Source organism: Pyrus communis, chromosome 14 (genome assembly GCF_041283825.1).
Source record: "Pyrus communis isolate YQ-2024b chromosome 14, ASM4128382v1, whole genome shotgun sequence".
Classification (NCBI taxonomy): domain Eukaryota; kingdom Viridiplantae; phylum Streptophyta; class Magnoliopsida; order Rosales; family Rosaceae; genus Pyrus; species Pyrus communis.
In genome coordinates, this window is record NC_142578.1 from 24,393,290 (window position 1) to 24,415,956 (window position 22,667).

Genomic DNA, 22,667 nt, shown 5'->3' on the forward strand with positions numbered 1-22,667 from the left:
TGTGTTTCCTGGAATATGTGGATTCATTGTGGACAGTGATGTGAGAGTTTTACGGTGTGGGGAGGTGAAAAAATTGAGAGAAAACCGACATAACTCTTCGTATCGATTCCCACAAACGGCACTAAATGCTAATGCACAAAATCATATTGGTCTTGAACCAACTAAATCTGATTGTAAATAACACACACGCAAAAAAACACAACGATATATCGTCATTTACCCTGAGTTAGGGTTACGTCCACACTAGTGTCGATCTAGTTTCCACTATTACATTACATTATGGAGGCTTATTTCTAGAGAAGCTAAAGTTTGCCATCCCAAAGTGGGGGTAAAGGATCATTTTATAGAACAATTGTTTCCTTTCCCTCTTATATACTTCCTGAGCTAAGTTGAGGCCTAAATTTTTAGAGTAATGTTATTCATACCATGTTTTTATATCATATTTCTATACCACCTTAGGGGTGGCATCTGATGTGGACAGCCACATCATTTGAAAAATTTGCAAAATCCAAGGAAACGAAGGAGAAAGACTCCTCGTATACCACAATCATCATTTAATTAACTAGTTTTTCTTAATTATTAGTTTATTAAATAATGAACTAAATCAAAAAATCTGATTAATTCAAAGATGTGGCTGTCCACATCAAATCCCAACTAAGGTGATATGAAAATATAATACAAAAGCATGATATGAATAACATTACTCAAATTTTTATACCTAATCTATAGTACAACAAGTTTAAATGCTAAAAAACACATAAGAATGGTTAGACTTGTGAGGGCAAGTCTAGCACAATATGAATTTGGCTTTCTTTTCCAAATTGTAGTCCAAACTTTACTTTAGGACGGTTAAACCCTACAAATTATTCCACCAGCATTCCATTCCATGGAAACGTTATCATTTATTCAATTTCATCATCTTGTCCACCCCTTAAAGCCAATTATCCATTAATTCGTCCCAATCCCAAATAGCTTCATTGTCAACGGCCATTAGCAAAGACCCACTTTGTTCTGGTTGAGAGGATTGAGAGCCATGGTTTCCTGAGGATGAACTCTCCAGTGAGCTTAAGTTTGTTCTCTCTCCCATATTCTGAGGGTTCCTATTCGATGTTGTCGAACCATGATCCAAATGATTTGCACCCTGAGCAGGAGCTGCTTGAATGATTAAGCTAGGGTTTCTTGTGATCTCAATCCCTGGAGGTCGTCTGTCAAATGCCCTAATAAGGCATTTTGATTTCTTGTACACTCGGCATAAGCTGAATTCTTCCCTTAACTGCATGTATGCATGCCAACAGATATCAGCTTAATAGTTAATAATATGAAGTATTATGAAGTTTTTTTTTTTTGTCGAAAATTATTATGAAGTTTAGTTAGTTAAAGTTAGTTAAATTGGTTTAGATGCATATAATTAACTGCACTGAAACTCAATGTCGTACGCCATCAATTTAATCGCTTACAAACAGTGTGGTTCTGTCATATGGTTTCATTAGTTGTTAACTTGTTATAGGTATTGGCACCACTAACATGCATGTTCAGTTTTGTTTTGGTCCCTTCTATAAATTAATAATTAAATGTCCTTTTGTGCGCCCAATTTAGAATATAGATGGTGTAACACGGAGCTGATGAGCAAGAATATTCAGTTGTAATTTTTCGAAACCATATTTTATATTTATATATACACACACACAAAGCAACTTGATTAATTATGTCATTAGACTACAAATTCCAGTTGAATTTATGAAGTTTTAGAATACAATAATTTTATTGGACATGCTTGTTGACTCTCTAATAGATGTATGTTTCATGAAGTTTTATAACATCGATATTAATTTTGAGCTAAGAAATTAATTAGTACGTATATACTCACCGTGGGAGCAGGAGCACTACTACTAGTGTTTGATGAAGAAGCTGCCATTGATAGGTGATTACTATGATCTGCATGAACTTCGATGGCTTTGTATTCATTCATCATCCACTCGGTTTTCTTTCCACGGGGAGCTCTGCCAATGTAGAAACCCATGGTTCTTTTGTGGCCGATGGGACGATTGTAATTGGATTTGGAAGAGTAAACAGTGCTCGGAGATCCTGTCGCTTTCCAGTACCCAGTTGTTGTGAGTCGTCTCGGTCTCCCTCCACGAGCTTCACTCGCTTGTCTTGGGATGAAAAAGAACCACTGCTCTGGATCTTCATGGCTCACCTCTCCCGAAACCTCTGTTAATTAATTAGTTCATTTTAATTCATTATAAACGTAATAATTAATTAAAGTGTAAATCATGAAATTGCATGCTAAGCTGGCAAACTAGCTTCATATGTCGTATTTTAGTTTTATATATTACATAAAAGAAATGGAAATTGAAATCAGTAAGGGTGGTGATTATTGATAAATAACCGGTGCGAAAACTACCGTAATTTAGTGTCCTAAACAAACATATATAATATTATCTCTATTCTGTGTTCAAAAAAAAAAAAAAAAAAACATGATGTCTATTCATTGAATATCAACAATGTACACGATGCTGTAAATTAGTGTCCTAAACAAAATATATATAACATTCATTATCCTAAAACTGGCATGGTCGTAGGGAAAGTGATGAAAAGGAAACACTAGCTATAATTTGGTGTAAACTCCATGTCTAAGCAAGACAAAAGCTAGCATAAATCCAACAAGTGATCATTAAAAGAAGAGAGAGAGAGAGAGAGAGAGAGAGAGAGAGAGAGAGAGAGAGAGAGAGAGAGAGAGAGAGAGAGAGAGAGATGTTGAATTACGTGGAAGTTCCCATGGATTAAACTCGTAAATGTAAACAACGGGTACGATTCGGTCCAGAACTCGGTTCAGGTCCTCACTCTTCCCATCAAGTTTATTCTGCAAGTAAAACGAAATCAGCTCTTCCTCAGTTGGGTAGAATCTATATCCAGGTGGTAAATCCTCCATTGCATCTGTTTCTCGAGCTCCCTCTACCCTAACCCTAATAACTCAAAGGTTCCCCTCTACCCTACCGAAATAAATAGGAACAGCTCAAGGCTAGTAGTTCAGGTTTCTCTATATGTTGTTTAATCTTTTTTATTTACGCAGGTTTCAAAAATTATATATATAGCAGATGATGATGATGGAATTAATGAATTGAAGTTAGGCAAATGAGATCGAGCAAAAAGGAGGCCGAGTGAAGGGAGAAGGTAAAGACAAATTTTTGAGCTGTTTGGAAATTTCCACGCGCATGTGCACGAAGAAAAAAGCCCTTGTGCAGCATCTTGACTTACTATTTTAATTAGTTCTTTTCAAAACGAGAAAACGATTAGTGTATATATCTCTAGACCATTTTTCAAATTTTGCACTTTATGTATATAATTTCTTTTTATTTAATAGGGAGAGCATATTATGTTGTTTTTGTATTACAAATGATATTTTATTTTTGAGAAAAAGTGTTTGAACTCAGGACGCAATAAGTTGAAAAAAAATAATACAACTATCAGGATAATCAACCACTTGTATATTATATTGTTTTAATTTATAAAATATGAACTCACAGTTAACACCGATTAAACAACATATATATCTCGTACGTATGTAAGAGAAACTTACTGGTACACAAGATAAGATAAGCTAGCTTTCTGTTTTAATTATCGAAATTATAGTATAACTTTGTAGCTATAGGATTAATACAATATTTTGGATTTGCATAATGCTTAACATTGCATTTGAATGGGTTTGTTTAAGTTTATGAGAAAAATAATGCATATTAATTATAAAGTAATTATAGCAACATTTCAACACCCCTTTTAATTAATTGAGCTGGGAGAAATTTAATTGGTTGGAGAGGGAGGGAAAATCTACACAAATATGTACGAGTGTAGATCTATCATTGTGGTTTCAGTACCTAATTAACCTAATTGTTAGACTGAAACCTTGTTTGTTTAAATATTTTGATTGAGGTCTTTAACATCATTTAATAGATTTGACTCATGCATTTATGCATTTAATGTCCCAAAAATTATGAAATTTAAAAAAATTCAAATAATATTTTTAAAATATAATAAATACTTAAAAATAAATATTAGAATAATATTATTCTTCACAAAATTATAGCAAGAAAATAATGTACCCACATAAGTATTAACATATTTTAAAAAATAACTGCTGATATATTTTAAAACATAAAATAAATACATATAATTAGCATAGGTACATTTAGCAAAATTAAAAATGGGTACAAATAAATTTAAAAATATGGGTACAAATACAAATAAAACTTTAAAAAATATGGGCACAAAAAGAAATTAATATATGGGTACAAATTAAAACTAAAAAGAAAATTGGTACAAAATAAAAAAGGGTTGCAAATTAAAAATGGGTACAAACTAAAAATAAAAATATATGATAAAAAATTTATGTAACATTTCTAACACTAAATGAATATATTTAGGAATAAAAAAAATATTATTGAAATAATTAATGACGTTTATTAATACCTAAGAATCTTGATCAAAAATTGAAAATGAATAAGGTTTTAATCAATGGAGTAGCAAAAAGAGGAATAAGAACCTAATTTCTCCAAGAATAATACTAGATAAACCATATTTTTAGACCACATTTGTAAAACATGTGATATGTCATTAAAAGAAAATATACATATTAATCAACACTTAAGTAATGATCCAATCATTAACAACCACGTTATATAGCTTACAAAATATAGTTTAAGTTAGAGCTGCTTAGGTTTGGGAAACTGAACTGAAAACCAAAAATCAAATTGAAAAGTTTCGGGAAAGGACTTAAAAAACCGAAATTTGAGTTTTTCCAAAATTCGGTAATACCAAAATTATTTCGATTTCTCAGTACGGGATCGGGAATGAGCCTTCCGGATGCACTAGTATTGCATCAACTTTCACTAATGCTTCTATGATTTTGAACAACTTAGTCCTGCAAATAGAACATGATATTTAATCCCCAAATCCCCAGTTTCACAGAAATAGGTGTCAAGCTCAACATCTAGGATATAAATAAAATCATATAATCAGTAATCAACAAGAAATAGTATTGGAGTTTTGAGATTCCTATTGTCCCACATCGGGAAACAACAATTTGTCAAAGGCCTTTATATAGGTCTAGTTCTTCCTAATAGCAGATAGGATTTGGACCATTTGAAATGAGGATTAAGGTTTGGACCACTAATTGTGTGGATTAGGCTTGATAATTAAAATTAGTCAGATCATTAATTTTAATTTCAAGTTAAGTTTTTAATTAAAGTTAATTAAAAACGTTTTGATTAATAGACAAAGAGTTGTGTAGCTTCAGATACATCCAAAATGTATTCAAAGAGGTATGAAAGAGTCTATATAACTGGAGTCTCATTTCCATCTTAGATCATCTTTTTCTTCCTCCTTTTCTTCCGTATAAACTTAATTCTATAATCTAGTGCGGGTTATAGAATTAGGTAGTTGTATCATGGTCGAGCAAACGTTGTAGAACCACAAGCACAAAAGTGGGATGGAAATACTGTTCGAAGGACATTGCTTTTGCGCTAGCCTCTACCTTTGATTCATTCAAGTTAGTATCAATTTATTTCTGTATTTGTTGTGTAATTTTAAATTATGTATTGCAAGTATTTTTGAGTAATAAAGTATAAGTATTTCAAGTTCTGTATTTTTGTTTCTAAATTGTTCTCCAACAAATAGTTCTCCAAACTTGAAACCTCAAATTGAAAATTAATCCCAATTTGAGAAACTAACCCTGATTTGAAATTTTAGGATTTGTAGATAGTAAGAAATTTTGGGATTTGTAGACAGTAGTTTAGCAATCCGATTCGTGAGGACCAGAGAGAAGTTATGGATCCGTAGGGGTGGTGGCTAGACAGCAAAGTGTGAAGTTCGTGAAAAGAAGGGATGAGTGGTGGTGACTGAAGTGTGAAGAAACAACCAGCGATGTTGGAACTTGGAACAGCCAGATCGAAAGACCAGATCGAGTCGTGGTGGCAGACCTGGTGGTGGCTGCGCGACGAAGTAATCTGGTGGTGGCTCGTTGTGGCTGGGCGATGGATAAAGCAAAGAGAACTAGGATGAGAGAAGTGGAGTGGTTTCATTCGAAATCGAGAAAAAACTGAAGTTTAAAATTTCGAACTTTTCTTTTTCTTTTCAATCCAATGGTTGAGATTAACTTTCAAACAATTTTGCGGCTAATATTAATAGTTTATATATATATATATATATATATATATTTTAATTTAAAATTAAAACTTATATATATTTCAGTTTGATTAGGTCTCACGGAAAAAATCAAGGTTTCATACCGATTCTTGTACCGAATTTTTTAGTATTCCTAAAATTTACATTGTGTCGATTTGGTTTCGTTATTCTCGATATTTTTTCCACCCCTAATTTAAATAGAAGATCTTCCTAGCATTATCCAATAAAAAATAGGTTAAAAACCTTTTTCATCAATGTCTTTATACCTAAAATCTATTTTGGTCACTATGTTTCACGAAGTTTACAATCTTGGTCACTTTTGTCATTTTCTTCTTATAGGACAAGGCCTGCACGGTTGCACCATGAAAGGCTTGCTGCCCATTCTAGGCTGATGCTCATGCTAAGCATCGTTCAGTCACGTACTGGTTTTCCTTTCTGCTCTTTACGAGCATATCGTCCACGTAAACTTTCCCCGTCTTCCCTATGTGGTAGGTTTGGTTGACTAGCCATTGATACGTTGCCCCTGCGTTCTTGAGCCCGAAAGGAATCACGTTCTAACATTAAAATCCTCAGTCGATTATTAAAGTTGTATCATCTTGGTCGGCGGATGCATGCGAATCTAGTTGTACACTGTGAAAACATCGAGGAAAGTTAAAAGTTCGTGATCCGCCATGGCATCCACAAGTCGGTCGATACAAGGCAGAGGAAAATTGTCATTTGGGCATGCCCCATTGAGATCCAAGTAATTGTACACATGTGCACACTTGGTCAGCTCATTGATCCTTGTTTCCTTCTTGACCATCACAACGTTTGCTACCCATTATGGGTAATCCACATTTCTGATAAATTAGATACTCAGTAGTTTATCCACCTCCACCTTCAAGGTTTCATAGCGCTTGCCGTTATATGACCGTCGCTTCTACCGAATGGGTATGCAGTGTAGGTCGAGGCTGAGTTTATAAGAGATGACGTTTGGATCTATTTCCAGCATGTCCGCGTAAGTCCAAGCGACTACACTAGCATAGGCCCTAAAAAATTCTATCAATTCCGCTCGGACCTCTGCAGTCAGTTTAGTACCAATTTGAACGGTCTTGGTCAAGTATTATTCCGACACTATAATAGACTCCAATTCTTCCACGGGCTTAAGGTGCTCTCAACCTTCGTCATCTCTCAAATATGGTGCAGCAGACTTCCCGGAGGGAGTAGGTAGGTTCGTCGTGTGCTCGATCAAATCTGTGGCCATTTTTCTTCTTTATTGCCTGTCATGATACTTAGGATAGTATGACTTCTTCGTCGCAAAATGTCTAAGTCAGCTGGGTTGTATGCAATTCCCACACATGGTGCCAAACTATTAACACTCCTTGCAGGTTAACAAACTAAAACAACTAACATTTGGTGGGCTTGGGATAAAAACCAGAATGAAATAGACTCAGGATTTAAATGGTCCACCTTTCAAAACTAGATTACATCCAATGTGTTACTCAGATTATATTGATTTAATAATTACAAATAGTGCTAGGCTTAGCACATTCCCTCTAACATTAGTCGTCTGACCCCGTTACAAGAAATTCCCACCCCTTTATATAGGCCTTCAATAAACGCAGAAGCCTTTTGCCCACCTAATCTCACTTTCCTAGTATTTTATTCAAGGTTCTGAAAAAATGCTAGGCACTAGTCAGGCAGCAGGCAGAGGTCTAGCACTTAGGTGGATTTATGTAAATTTATTAAATATCTTGTAAATAAGTGCCTATTTACACTTAAAAAAAAGTATACTTGTATGGATAATAAAAGAATGATAAAATGCAAAAAATAGAAGTAGAAAAATACATAAAGTACATCCATCCAACAAGTTCAACATTTAAAAAATAGTAAGCATATAATCATAATGAGGAGTATTCTTGGATGATAAACTAAATTCTTCTTGTTCATGATCTCTGCATTGGATTGGACATAGACTAAATTATTTAATGTTGTTGTATCTAGTTTATTTTTATTTTTTTTGTATGTATTCCCTCAAAAGTTCTCCAATTTATTTCACAATTGGATGAACTTGTAGCCAATCCATTCTTTGCAAATTAGGCACACCACTTCCATAAGTATACCACCATGGAAAAAAAAAAAAAAAAAAAAAAAAAAAAACCAAACTACCTAGGACCGCCTAGGTGCCGCCTAGCTCCAGACCGATTTTTCAAAATGATTTGCCTTAAATCACAATGGGTCTTCACCCCTAGGTTAATTTTTAGAACATTGATTTTAATGCACCAACTTCCTCGACTAACATGCTAACAACTTTTACCTATCAATTTGACATTTAGTGGTGAAATGACGTAGCTAAGTTATGATTGCACGCCTTTTAGAGTTATGCATTCCGAGCGACCTACTTGGCCTTGGTTAACCAACCATGTCCCTCAAAGCAACATCCCGACTGTCTTTATGTCCCATCCTATGCCCTTAGGTATCGTTTGGTATGCAGACGGGACGGGACGGAACGGAACGGAATGGGACGGGACGGGACGGGACAGGCTGGAACGGAGCGGGAGCAAAGATGCCCTCAGATGGAAACGAGGAAGAAGAAGGAGACGGATAGGTTATAATTTTGTGTTCCACGGATGTGGAACGAGTCGTTCCAGGAGGTTGAGGCGGAACGAAAATTCACCCAAAACTCGTCCCGTGGAACAGCTCGTTCCACCCGTTTTAGGCGCACCAAACGTGGGACGGAACGCCTTGTCCCACTCTGTTCCGTCCCGTCCCACGTACCAAACGGTACCTTACTTTTGATTGTGGATTGACACGTGACCTAATTGATGTCTGAATAGGCTTGCTCATGGAAACTTGTGCCATAAAGTTGTTGGACTACCCATGTGCATTTAGTGGTCAGAAAGTACTTTATGTAGTCTGGTCCGACTGAGCTAGTTAGCGCTCTAATATATTCCTTTAACTCCCCTAGGCCCATGGGCTTTGACTTTAATTTGGGCATTTTGTGATCTATCACCCCGCTTGCACCATTTTGTGGGCCGAAAAGAGCCCTGCATTAATAGTAAGCATATGGTAATCAAGGCCGAGTCCATGAATAGTACACATAACAAGATATTCGTCAGAAATAGGTTCACCAATTTCAGCAAGTTGATTAGCAAGAGACTTGGCTTCTTGAATGTAGACAATCGCGGTCTTAGATCCTTTGGACAAATCCAAAAGTTGAAAACGCAAAATGGCTTCATTAGCAACCGAGGTCTGAAAAAAGTGCGTATGAAGGCAATCCCATAAAGAATGGTACGTAATAGAACTAACAATGAGATACAGTAACGGTTTACAAATCATACTCATGAAATAACTAATCACCAGTTGGTCCTGTTGATATTAACGGAGGTACTCGGGATTAGGAATTTTAAGAGAAGAGAAGGGGTCGGCTTCAATGTATTGAGGATTGGCAATGGTGGGTAGGTGAGAGAGGGAGAGGAACCTTCTACGTATTTCCAGAGATCAACGACCAATAAGAAAGACTTTGAGTTGACGAACCCAAACAACATAGTTTGTGGTGGAAAGTTCAATGAAGTTGGCAGTGTTTTTACTAGGAGGAGAGGAAGATAACTCCATGAGAGGAGATAGGGGATGTAAAGGTACAATTTTTGTTTTTTTTTTTTTTTTGTTTTTTTTGTTTTTTTGTTTTTTTTTTTTTTTTTTGGGACGGTAGGGAATGAAAATAGAGGAGAAACTCTAGGACCTAAAAAAACATAGACGAGTGATATCGTGTAGAATTATAACTTATTATGTTGATATATGAAAATATTACAATATAGAGGGTTATATTAAGCCTTATTGAGGTAAGAATCCTAACTAATTATAATTAAAAATTACATTTTTATATTACGTGCTTCAATCATAGACAAAATTCCGAATTAATTAATTTTATTCTAACAACATGCATGATAGTCGAACTTTTTACTCCACTAGCATCTCTTCCTCATTCACATCTTTGCCAGCATTTTTGTGTCGTAAAACTAGGGGTCGAAACACCACAACAAAAACAACAAACTATTCTCATCTTTGCCAGCTTCAATTCAAAATGGAAAGTTGAAATGTGAATGCAGAATGTGTAAAGCTGACAAGGTGTGTTTCGTGTGAAAGCCTATATAAATAATAATTTTTTGTTTTCTTTGAAAAAATCTATCGTTACATGCTTTAGTTTTTAAGTAATTAAGACGAGAATACAATTTTTTGTTGCCTTCTAAATTCTAGAGAACAAATTTGAATTTATTTTCAAAGTGTCATTTTCCATATTTAATTATATATAAAGATCCGGTTGTGCAAAACACAGAACATAATTCCCTAAAGATTTACATGTGTGAACGCCGTAGTTTCAAAGATGCTCATTTTTCAGTACGCGTATGTGGAAATTTGTGAGTTTTAGTCCACCTGGAAGACCGAGATGGAGTAGATAGAAAGAGCTCCATGTATGTGGAAATTCAAAATGTGAAGACGCACCGCGAAATGTTGACAAACTGTATAAGAGAATGAATTTCCTATTGATAAGACGAGAAATTTTGCATGAATTTATAAGTAAGTAGGGTTACTTCTCATATTACCAATTGGTTTTATGGTAGAACATTAACTTTCTTCGTGGTATAAGAACAGGTTGTCCACGTGTGCAGCCAAACAACCACACATGCTCTACGTCACCTTATTATATATTCCACGTGTTAAGCTTGAAAAATTGTCACACCTGAAGGAGCGTCTTGAGAATGAATCTGCATTGATGAAATGAGGAACCTTACATGAGCTTATAAATAAATAGAATTATTCTCTATATTATCAATTCATTTTACGATAGAACCTCAATTTTTCTTAAAAGCACGCCAACAAAATCATCACGGTTTAGCTAGTAAACTTCTTTATTACTAAACAAGGATCCCCACTACTCAAATCATTGAGATGAGTTAATTTATTGCGTGTTTCAATTGCGTGTTTCAATTTTAAAGGTGAGTTACACGTGCAAATAGCAGGTAGCCAACTAAGGTGCTGGTCTTGTTTGCGGTTGACATGTGGTCACACACGGAGAATCTTAATTGGACCACAAAGATAAAACAAGAATAATGATATTTTTTCTACAATTTTATACTACATTTCTTAACCATCTTAGGTGACAGATGAGTTGGATAAACTACATCATTTAATTTCAATCTCTTTATTAGTTACAACACTTAAATAATCTTAGGTGGAAGATGGAGACTCTTGGATGGCAACGATTCGGTTTGGGGACGGAAATGTTATATCCATCCTCATAATCACAAAAATTAACCATATCCATAACCGTAATTTAACCATCGGGTATTATCCATAACCATACCCACCGGGTAACGGATTCCCTATCGGTTAACTGTTATACCCATCTTTGTTAATACAAAAAATATATTCGTTCAATTGACGCATGATAATTTAGTAAATATTTATTTCGTCATTAAATATTTGATGTATAAAATGATTTCATGAATGAATCTTGTGGAGCATAAAAATTAAAGCTAAACATCGATAATGTCGGCTGATCTTTGATATCTCCCATAAGTATTATTGGTCTAGATTCTCATAAATTTTGATTCATATCAAAACTTTTTAACTTGCCCACAAAATGCAACTCAGACAATGCAACTTTTGTATTCTCAAAGTAATAGATTCAGTGAATAATATATGTATATATAATTATATATAAATGCTATGAATTATATTATATATAATTTGGTTCAGATTCGGGGACGAATACGGATTGGGGATCCTATAACCATATCCAAAACCATAACCGAATATTATTCACGATTTTTCCCCATATCCAAAATATACCCGAGTTTTCATACCCAAATCCAATCTATTTAGACGGTTATCGGTTTTAACGGTTAGAATTGTCATCCCTAGTGCGGACGGGTTACGTGTCAGTGACACACTGGCAGAGTAACCAAGGTGTTTTCATTAAATGATGCATGTGGGCTGGGCCATTCCTATTCTACCATATATGTCTTTTCCATTCCGTCGAAAATCGATTTTACGGTATAGACGTTTATGACCTCCTTCTCTATGCCCTACAGTAATGATTATTATGGCAATACGACATTTACCATAACAATGTTGTCCATAGATCAAATTATTTCGGGGGAGGGAGGAAAGGAAGGGATCTGTTTTCTACAACGGAAAAAAACGGAGCCTCGCTCTCTTTGAAGGCGTAGCAGAAAGGCGTGACCTCATGCACCATAGTGTTTTTTTCGAGTCCCTTCAGCCTCAAAACCAAAGTAAATGAACTGCGACTTATCGCAATCTGGTCGCCCAAGCATCCCATCACCAACGACCGAGATTAAGTGCTCGGGACTATATAAGCCTCCCCTTGTCGTAACCCTTTCTTTCTACTTTGCATTCTCTCTCTAAACTCCAGCAAATTTGATTCGTGACTTTTTCAACAACTTGAAAACTGCCTCCTCAAGCCTTTAATTTTCATCGTCTTTCCTTTCGGTAAAATTTTCACTCTTGCACTCTTTTCGTTTGTAAATCTTCAAAAAACTTTGAACGTAGTTGTCATTTTTGTTGTGAAATTCGATTTCTCAGCCGTCGCTACCGCGTGTAAATTCCGACGAGGCTATTTTCGGCAAATCTAGAAGGTAGGATAAAGTAGGACTCCCCAACACTGGTAGACTGAGTGGCCTAAGACATCCTATAGTAACAAGCGCCTAATTATCAGAGTACTCATACCTTAATTTGTTGTGATTCTCTCCATTTACATTTCTGAGATCTCGACACTACTTGTAGATACCGAGCGCACACGATGTCAATTGCCTCAGACTCCGAAAATGACAACCGAGAAGTTCAAGACTTCGAGCAGTCAATCTGTAGCTACGTTGCTAACTCTTCTAATTCAGTTGATACTTCCAACATACTGGGAGTTGGGCATCAATTTTTCATGCCGACTACCAAATTGATCGCCAATTATAAACTTGGTGAATTCTTCCTCATCATTTATTCCTGGAAAAGATTCCACCTCTGGTTACCAAGAAGAGAACTTCGAGCACGATGCTGACTGAGCAGCTCCCATCGAGATGAGGGATGAGGACTCACCAAATGTACCCAGATGTCACGAGTTGTCAGCCCCCCAGGCATGCATCCTAAATCTAGAAGCCTCATACTAGTTTCCTTTTGGTGTAAGGTAGCTGCACTGTTGAAACCTGCATTCTGCTTCTTCTCGAGGCACGGCTTTTCCCAGGCCTGCTTTCCGCTGGCGTTACTTCTGGTAACGTGCCTCATGGCTTTCGTGCGTTGGTTGTCCATGCAAGCTATGAAGGAAAGTCAGCATTAAATGCCTGACTTGCTGGGTTTAGCATATATTTAATGCAGGAATCTAATTTAGTCCTAACTAAGAGTGTTGGCTTGCTAAGGAAAGAGGTAAACTAAGCTGGTTCTCTCTCAATGTTTGCCTATGTGAAATGAAAAATGTATGGGCTTGGATCCTTGGGCCCTTAAGTAGCCCAAAGTCTTCCATAATCCCGATTTCGTGTAGGTCCAATAACTTTCCGTAACCATCCACACCACAATTCACTTGACAAGCCCCGAGCATGTAACTTGGGCTTAGCATAAATAATAACTAGCATGAGGAAGCTTGGCATGTTGAATAGGCATGAGCATGGCGTGCTTTGCATAAATATCCGCCTTAATTACCGTAGCATGACATGTTTGTAAATATATTTCCTTTTCGATCCGCACCTTGGCATGTGTTTGGGCTTAAATGAAGGCTTACATGACAATTGGGCCTTGAGACTTGGTTGGGTTGTTGTGTGACATTTTTAGGCCTCAACAAAGAGCTTCTTGCAAGAAACACATAACTGGTGCTAAAGCGCTTTAAGTGCTTTTAGAACCCAAATTTTTTTTTTCTTACATTTCTAATCGAGGAACTTCTCTAGGAGGATCCAGTTACAAAAATGATTAAGGGTTTGATGCCGTTTAGTTCTAACATCATCCGAACACTCGCAACTTAAACCAGGTCGTGGGTGAAAGTTGAAACTATAATATTTTGGGCCTCTTGCAAATTTCAAAGCTTTGGGTCTCTGCTACTCCCTACCAAAAAGCCTAACCGACACACGAAAAAATGAACAAAGGCTAAATTCATCATTACAAAAACTGCATCCCCTGTCTATTCCAACTTCTGCACTTCACCGGCCTCCTCGCCTCTTCAGCCATTACGGTTTTCTTCCATTGAAATACTTGTTCTGCAATTTTTGTTTGTTCTTGTTAAGTGTGGCCCTTAAGATCGCCTTCCCATTTTACCCATGGAAGCGTTTTGAGTCATAGCTGCACGATGGTAAAAAACTCCGTTGGGGAGGGTGTCTTTAGGGTTTTCCTTCTGAAACCCTCCTCTCCTCCCACCTGGGTTTTCTGAGGCATTGCTCTGTTTTCCATCTCTTTTTTTTTTTTTTTTTTTTTTGAAACCCTAAGGCAGATAACTTCCATGCTGTTTGATTCTGGGTGTTTCAGTCAATTGGGGCTCTGGCTCACTGGTTAAACTGCTAAATATCTCTTGGTGGCTAACATTTTAAATTTTAATCCTTATTAGGTCTTTTTTGCAATTTTTTTTTATTTTTTATTTTTATGAATTGGTTTGAGTTAGAAGTGGGATTTGGCAAGAGTCATGATTCAATTAGATGTGTGAAAAAAGGAGAAATCTTTTTTCATGAACTCAATTATTTGAGGCATTTGGATTTGTCTGACTGCTTTCCATCATTATATCTTGTTAATTGCTGAGCTTAGTTCACTAAACCTTCAAATTAGCATAACCCCACTTGTTTGTGACTTCTTTTACTTATTTGTTTGAAATTTTGAGATTTTAGGGTTTCTATGGTTGGATTAAGAAGTTTAATTTATAATGTAGTTAGTAGAATCAAATTTACTATCTTGCAATTTAGTTTGGAAGTGGGGTTGGCAAGAGTGATGATAAAAGAGGAGAAATCCGTTTCATATAAGTCATTATAGTATAATCCGTAATCCGTTTATCTCGTTTCATGTAAGTCATTCTTCATAATCCGTAATCCGTTTATCTCGTTTCATGTAAGTCATTCTTTATAATCCGTAATCCGATTTCATCTTATGGAATTACCAGAAACATAAGCAATAGCAACATCAAAATATAGAACTTGACCTAATTACCCAGAATCAAAAATAACAAATGGGTATTATATTAAAACCCCCCCCCCCCCCCCCAATTAATCTTGGCATTAAAAAAGAACCACAATTCTTGATCAACCAAAAGCAGAAAATCGAAATTACCAAAAAATACTAGAGATTTCTGTAGAATTGTTGATCATCAATCAAGAAACCCAGTCTTGCGCCAAATCGCATTCCTAACCTGACGCAAATCCCTACCTTTCAGCGTCCTCCCCACGCCTTCCAGCACCGAGAACGTCGTCCTATCCGACACCCCCGACCCCCTCGCCACCAGCTCGTGCGGCGGCAGCATCTCATCGTCTCCTCCGTCGTCGTCGTCGTCCACCACATCAGCCAGATCGTCGTTTCTGCTGTGCTTCTCCACCGCCCGGGACAGGACCGGCACCATCATCGGCGCCGAGCTCTGGATCTTCCTCGAATTCGGCACCGACTGGGACTGTAATTGGGACGGCGAAAGTCTCGGAATTGAAGGGATGGGCTTCGACGATGACGAAATTGTCGGCTTCCGGTACAAGACTTTTGCCGATTGACCCGGTTCCGGGAGGACCGCGAGTATTCCGGAGTTGACGCGACGAGTCAGATTGAGTCGGGGGTTTGGGGTGTCGGCGGTGGGCTCGGTGAAGTCGTTGGTCCAGAAGACCTCGGCCTCGTTGAGCTCCTCGCCGACGGCGGCGGATGAGGGCGGAGAGAAGGAGAAGAGGCCGAGCAGCCGATCCGACGACGGCGATTGCTGGTTGCAGAAGCTGGTGGAATCCATGGTTAGGATTTCTTGGGGGAATAAAAAGGGGGGAAAAGGAGGAGACTTTTGGGTTTCGATGCGGCGGAGGGACGCGGAGTTTTGTGGGAAATAGAGGAGACGAGAAGAGAAGAGAAGAGAAGGGCACCAGAAAATGCTGGGGGTGGGAGTTGCTTTCGGGGTAAAAAAGGATGTGGTGGGCGATGGTTTTTGGGAGTTTGGATTTTAGTGAGTCACGTAGGCCTAAACCTTATCTTTGGATTTTAGGGAAGTTATTATATATAATTTCCCAAACGTTACGATGTTGATAAACAAAAAAGACCATTCTTGAAGATTGATCTGTTAATAAATCGGATTTAGGTTTGGTTCCGATATGGATTGCATGTGTATTTATAAAATTTCAATTCGATAATTGTTATGACATGAATAGGAGAAATCTAATCTGACTCGTTTAGTATTGGGCAATTTTTTTTTAATATAAACGATATATTTATATTAAGGGTGGGAAATTTGAGTTATGTCGTATAATGTGCAAGCGAGAATAATTTTGTATTATTATTTGACAAAAAAATAATTTGATACTATGAGAGGTAAACTTAAAACGTCTCACCTATAAGTGGATAAAAGTATAGATGGTATTATTGTTTGAGAAAAGAAACCCCCATAAAAAAATTTCACAAAATAATTTTCTACTTATATAAAATGGTTTCACTCCTAATTGCACTTAAATCTTTTGTGATAAAATCAAACACATTTTGAGTTGTGCAGATGGATAAGTTGGGACCCCATCGGTGGGACTAGTAGTGGATCGTTGACCTGGGTATGAAAACTTAACATGATAACTATTATTTTCTACACAACTTGGTCCTAATTTACTTGGCTTGAGTTTGCTTCCTTAAGTTAATAGCTCAACCGTTACAACTTCTATTATGACAGTGGTGTATCGGATCATGTTATCGTCACATTGAAAAATCTCTACACCATTTGGAGAAATTTTTCATTATGCTATAAACACAGTTTAGCATATCTAGTGTCATAATATAATTGATTCAAAAAAAAAAAAATTCAAGTTTTAAACTTATTGTATTATGACACTTGAAAAACCGCAACATATTCTCGACACACTCTCTCCACCGCTTGAGAATGGTGATAAAAAAATGTGTACAATAGATTAATAAGGAAAAATACTAATATACAAATACATTTTGTTGTTCGTATTCACCAACACCAACAAACAAGCAATTCCTTCTTCTTGCTCATTTACGCAGCAAGATATCCAACTCATCATTTCCCTGGCGTCGACCACGGCGCACTTTAGAAAATTCCACTTCCACATCCATCACTTGCACTCTGGTGGACTATCCGATTGAAATCTCGCAGAGCTCCGTTTCGCCCAGTCTTCTTCATTGACCCGACCCGACCTCCATCTCAACGCCGCCATGCTTACCACGGTAATTACGAACCTGCAACTCATCTCTTCCTCTTTGTCTTCTTCTGTTGGGTCTTTGTTTCACTGATTTGCTCGTAGTTTGAAATCTTCGTTTCTGTCGGCGTTTGATTGTGTTTGCATGGAGCAGCAGAGAAGCATATCGGGGTCGTCGCAGAGCCCTAGATCTCCGTCGTCGCAGCCGTACCTGTCGGTCTCAGTTACTGATCCTGTGAAATTGGGCAATGGCGTCCAGGCATACATCTCCTACCGAGTGATCACCAAGGTAATTTCGTCATTTCACTCTCAATATCTGCTTTTGATTGTAGGCTTTGTTTTGATTAGGGTAAGGGTCTTTGTGAATCCGTTGATCGCGTAATTAACAGTAATTGCATGGTTGGTTTATCTCAGAGTGTGCGGAAGATATAAATTCTCACTTTGTTAGGGGAATTTGATGTACTGAACCAATTCGGTTAATGTGAGAATAGGTCTTAGAAACCAAGGAAGTTGAAAAAGGGGGTTCCTCCGTACCTGGGCATCGAAAGACAGAAAATCAGAATTTGTATTAGCACGGTCATTCAAAATGCTCCGCGAAATGATAACTCTTCTAGCTTTATGTACCATAGCTTCTTCCTAGTGCTTCGTTGCTAATTAATTTGAAACAAGCTAACAAGTATCTTGCTTATTAGTGTGATGGAAAATGTGATGATTGATTGGATTGGAGCCAATGGTGCATTAATCACAAATCAGTGATTCTCGTTATAAAATGTGTGCAAACAAATGATGTTTTTCAATGGATCTTTTGAACTTGAGCATGTTTAGTGAGTTGGATGAACATGTGATCTATAAACATGCTTTTTAAATCTTGTTTTTGCATCTGTTTTGATGTTATTATAATGGTTAATTTCTATTTTTGAGTATTCACATCTATGCTATGTTTGTTTTTTCAGACAAATTTTCCTGAATACCAAGGGCCAGAGAAGATTGTTATTCGACGTTACAATGATTTTGTTTGGCTACAGGATCGTCTCTTTGAAAAGTACAAAGGAATTTTTATTCCGCCTCTTCCAGAAAAGAGTACCGTAGGTAACAACATAACTATACCCTTTTTCTTAGAATTGTTTTGTGCTTGTAAAGTAGAAAATCCTATGTTTACCTCATCATGTGCATTGTTTTGCGATGCCTAAATTTATGTACTTGCATATTCATGCATGCCTTAACTAGCTAGTTATAGATATCTTGGTTGTTGATTCAAATTGTGAATGAAGGAACTGTGATAGTGCCAAGGTGAAGGCTGTTATAGCCAACCCTAAGGATACTCTTTTTTGTGGGTTTATGATGTATGTTAGGGCAGTGGAATTAGAGTAGTTAGCAGAACCAGAAACACAGAAAACTTTAAACAAAATGAAATTAAAAGATAAACTGACTCTCTCCTGGGGCCTCACACCCGTTCTTGGTCTCACACCAAGAATTGGAATTTGGAATCACTCCAAATAAACTACTATTGTTGGAAATTTAACTAAACTTTTATTCATAAACTTTTCATTGTCTTTACTATTGGAATTACAAGGATATTTATAATGCCTTAAACCTAAATAACGCAGGAAAGTAAACCCATTATAGGAAAGAAATTCTAATCCAAAATAGAATAGGAAACGAAATCTAGCCCCAGTAAAACTGGAAAGAATCTTAAACCTTCTAAAAGTAGGAAATTAAAAGACTAGAACCCTAAATATTGACATACCAAAGCCCTAGAGATTAAAAGACTAAAACGCCCATTCATTTAGGGCAGCCTTCACTTTCGTTCCACATCAGTTTATAACCATGCTTGGAGTGATTTGGGCACTGAAAATCTTTAACCTTTGGAGTCTATGCTCGTTGCTGTACTTAGTAGTTACTGGAAAAAGAAAATGCAAGATTATGAGCACTTGTATACAGTGACTAACTTCAGTCCCTAATGCAGAGAAGTTCCGTTTCAGTGCTGAATTCATTGAGATGAGGCGTCAAGCATTGGATGTATTTGTTAACCGAATAGCTTCACATCATGAACTTCAGCAAAGTGAGGATCTGAGAACCTTCTTACAAGCAGATGAAGAGGTGGTGTTTCTAAAGTGATGCCTTGAGTCACACAGTTATTCTCGTGTTACTACTATGAAAGTCAATACTCAATAACTTATCAGGCACCTCTGTCAGACTTCAGAATAGTTGACGTGTTTATATGCTTTTTTTCAGACAATGGAGAGGTTAAGGTTTCATGAGACTGGTATCTTTAAGAAGCCAGCAGATTGGATGCAAATCTTCAAGGTAACATTGATTCTGCATGGTGTTTTTAAGACTTAACTGTCTCCCTGGATATTTCCCTTCCTAAAAAGGCATTTTTCATGAATTAGAAACGTTCAGTACCTTGTTCTGCTTATCATGGATGGATTTCTGGTTGTTATCTTTCCTTTTCTATGATATGTATTCTGTAATGGGAAGATTGAAAGGTTAAATCCTCATATGCAGGTACTGGAAATTGTAGAAAATTGTCACTATATTCAGTGTGAAAAATAGTGCACATTAGCAATTATTCTCAACCCTCTATTTTCATTATCAGGTTAATGATCTATGTTCTGGATTGTCAAGCCAAATAAAAAATGGAACACTTATCACGTGTAAATAAATGTAGGAGAATATTCAATTGCAATTGTACAATTACTATTCTTGTTAATAGGTTGAAGTTTTCTGACGTCCTTCAAGTTTATTTTTCCTTCCTTTTTTTTGTTTGTTTAAATGCTTTTAGTGTCTTGTCAAGTGCAAGCATAAGGAGCAATCCTTTCCACTGCTTCATGTCTTTTGCATTTATTGTATTTATTGAACTGAATAGGCTACTTCAACTAGTAAGTAGCTTTCCTTTTTGAGAGTTTGTCTGGTTGAATAACACGGCTCTCTATTTAACAGGATGTACAATCTAAAGTGAGCGATGTGGTTCTCGGAAAGGAAAAGCCGGTGGAAGAGTCAAATCCTGAATATGAGAAGTTGAAACACTACATTTTTGAGCTTGAAAACCACTTGGCTGAAGCCCAGAAGCATGCATACCGTCTTGTAAAGAGGCACAGAGGTAACGACGATTTGAAGGCTCGATGTTCTTTCTTTACCTTTTTCTTTTACTCTATTAGGGGCTTTTCTGCACTTCCTTATTTTGAATTCAGAATATGGTTAGAATGTGATTCTTTATAACTATATTTATGCAGAACTGGGACAGTCTCTAGCAGATTTTGGGAAATCAGCCAAGCTCCTAGGAGCTTGTGAAGGTAATGCTCTTGGAAAGGCCTTTACCGAGCTTGGGGCGAAGTCGGAGACATTATCAATTAAGCTGCAAAAGGAGGTAGGCTCTAATTGAGAATTCAGTATATCATTGGTGTTCCAGTGTCTATGGTGTGTTTGCTTGTTCTTCTTTGCATGCGTTCCTTTTGTTTTCCATTTTGTTTAGTTTTCCATTTTGTTTAACAGCTAATCATGATATGTTATGGTATTACCATATCTTTTCGTCTCTTTGTAGGCCGAACAACTGTTAATGAATTTTGAAGAACCTTTGAAAGATTACGTACGTGCCGTGCAATCTATTAAGGTGAGAAGGCTTTGACTTGACACGTGTCTTTAGATTATACTCTTTACACTAGCATTCTTCTCTTTTGGCAATGGATATAACTTTAGCTTATTAGTTCATGGACACAAATTATTATTTGAATATTTATGCTTCCCATTCTGCATTAGACTTATGGAATTTGTTTCCTACCATTCTGGGTTAATATGTAATAGAAGCTCTTCCTGGAATTGCCCTCGGTCAAAGTTTTTTCCCATTCATTGTGTCCTTCTGGTAATCTTCATTTGTCATAAAAGCTGATCCTTTTAAATATGTGTGTTGAAACAGGCCACAATAGCTGAGAGAGCAAATGCTTTCAGGCAACAGTGTGAACTTGCTGAAACAATTAAGTTGAAGGAGATAAATCTGTATGCATCTGACCAACTGTTTTATATTTCTGTGTGTGTCTGGATTTTCCGTTATGCTAGCCTGTTGTATACTGAAAACATAGATGAGTAGTAACTGTGATTATATTTAGGTTTCCAGTTAATAAATATAAAATGGTATAAGGGAAAAAAAATATTGGTGAAGGGCATAGTTGGGAACCATTTGATTCACAACTAATGTTGGATTTCACTCACCATTTTGATATAAATACTCCGGTGGTCGTTTTGCCTGTAATTGTTGATTGGCCTAATAAGTGCTGATTGGTTTGCAGTGACAAGCTCATGTTGACCAGATCAGACAGGGTGGGAGAAGCTGAGCACGAGTACAAGGAGGCAAGTCAGCTGATGCAATCGTATATGGTGTACACGTTAGATGGCATCTTCATTATTTGACTAAGATTGGTTTTGTGATGCAGTTGAAGGCTGAGGGTGAGGAAGCAACCAGAAGATTTGAAACGATAGTGCGACTGATGAGTGAAGAGATAGTTCGCTTTCAGGAACAAAAAACAAGAGACATGGGGGTTGCTTTCCATGAATTTGCCAAGGGACAGGCACGCCTGGCAAACAGTATTGCAGACGCTTGGCGAAGTCTTCTACCTAAGCTCGAATCTTGCTCCCCGGTTTAGTTGAGTGAATATAAAACCGGAGCAGTAGACTTCATTTAGTTCGTATAGATGGCAGGGCAGCTCTTGCTTCATTTAGTTTGTCCTGTTATTCCGGTGTTGTTTGCAGGGGATATGTGTACCTCACACATGGGATTTATTCTCACATTTTGATGTGCCTTCAAGTGTTTAATTTTCTGAATTGTCCATTGAAATTAGAATCTTTGTTTTCCTAATTGGTAATTAGTGCTCCCCTGTAAACAATGGCAGCTGAATGAGTGGGAAGGTTTGTTGTTAATTGTTTCTTTTGGCCTAGCCTCAGGATGGCGGTTTTCAAAATGGCTAACGAATTTTAATTTTCTCGCATTGCAACCTAAAATTTATAAATCACATCGGTTGGTCTCCTAGCTTTTTGAACTTGTTTTGGGCTTAACCTTATGCTACTTTTTCATTGAGAAATAAAAATGGACAATTGTTATTAAAACTTGAAAATAATTAGTTAAGAGCTGTTTGATAATTAGTT

General features: G+C 36.9%; 3 protein-coding genes and 1 non-coding gene across 6 annotated transcripts; 2 read left to right on the top strand and 2 right to left on the bottom strand.

Annotated features, from left to right (window-relative positions):
- Positions 1-647: 647 nt before the first annotated feature.
- LOC148691457 (NAC domain-containing protein 90-like) lies at positions 648-3,042 on the bottom strand. The gene is made up of 3 exons (XM_088684577.1): positions 2,767-3,042; positions 1,868-2,211; positions 648-1,273 (listed from the first exon to the last, which is right to left on the bottom strand). Exons 1-3 carry the CDS (start codon positions 2,930-2,932, stop codon positions 932-934), a joined length of 852 nt encoding a protein of 283 aa, XP_088540703.1. The 5' UTR covers positions 2,933-3,042; the 3' UTR covers positions 648-931.
- An 11,783-nt stretch (positions 3,043-14,825) lies between these two features.
- Positions 14,826-14,925, top strand: LOC137714042 (small nucleolar RNA Z266). The gene has a single exon (XR_011065383.2). It is a non-coding gene; the product is annotated as a small nucleolar RNA Z266 (small nucleolar RNA).
- A 335-nt stretch (positions 14,926-15,260) lies between these two features.
- LOC137713488 (protein S40-7) lies at positions 15,261-16,345 on the bottom strand. Its single transcript, XM_068452787.2, has one exon. It carries the CDS (start codon positions 16,124-16,126, stop codon positions 15,509-15,511), a length of 618 nt encoding a protein of 205 aa, XP_068308888.2. The 5' UTR covers positions 16,127-16,345; the 3' UTR covers positions 15,261-15,508.
- A 938-nt stretch (positions 16,346-17,283) lies between these two features.
- On the top strand, positions 17,284-22,442 carry LOC137712746 (sorting nexin 1). 3 transcript variants are annotated; one of them, XM_088684115.1, is made up of 12 exons: positions 17,333-17,389; positions 17,430-17,556; positions 17,683-17,817; positions 18,482-18,617; positions 19,495-19,628; positions 19,764-19,835; positions 20,472-20,631; positions 20,765-20,898; positions 21,073-21,141; positions 21,445-21,524; positions 21,815-21,875; positions 21,959-22,442. In XM_088684115.1, the coding sequence occupies exons 2-12, from the start codon at positions 17,545-17,547 to the stop codon at positions 22,166-22,168; spliced, it is 1,203 nt and encodes a 400-aa protein (XP_088540241.1). In that variant the 5' UTR covers positions 17,333-17,389; positions 17,430-17,544; the 3' UTR covers positions 22,169-22,442. The 3 variants fall into 3 exon arrangements, with proteins under 3 accessions (XP_068307996.2, XP_068307997.2, XP_088540241.1); XM_068451895.2 differs by having other exon boundaries at positions 17,284-17,556; XM_068451896.2 differs by having other exon boundaries at positions 17,306-17,556; positions 17,686-17,817.
- The last annotated feature ends 225 nt before the right edge of the window (positions 22,443-22,667 follow it).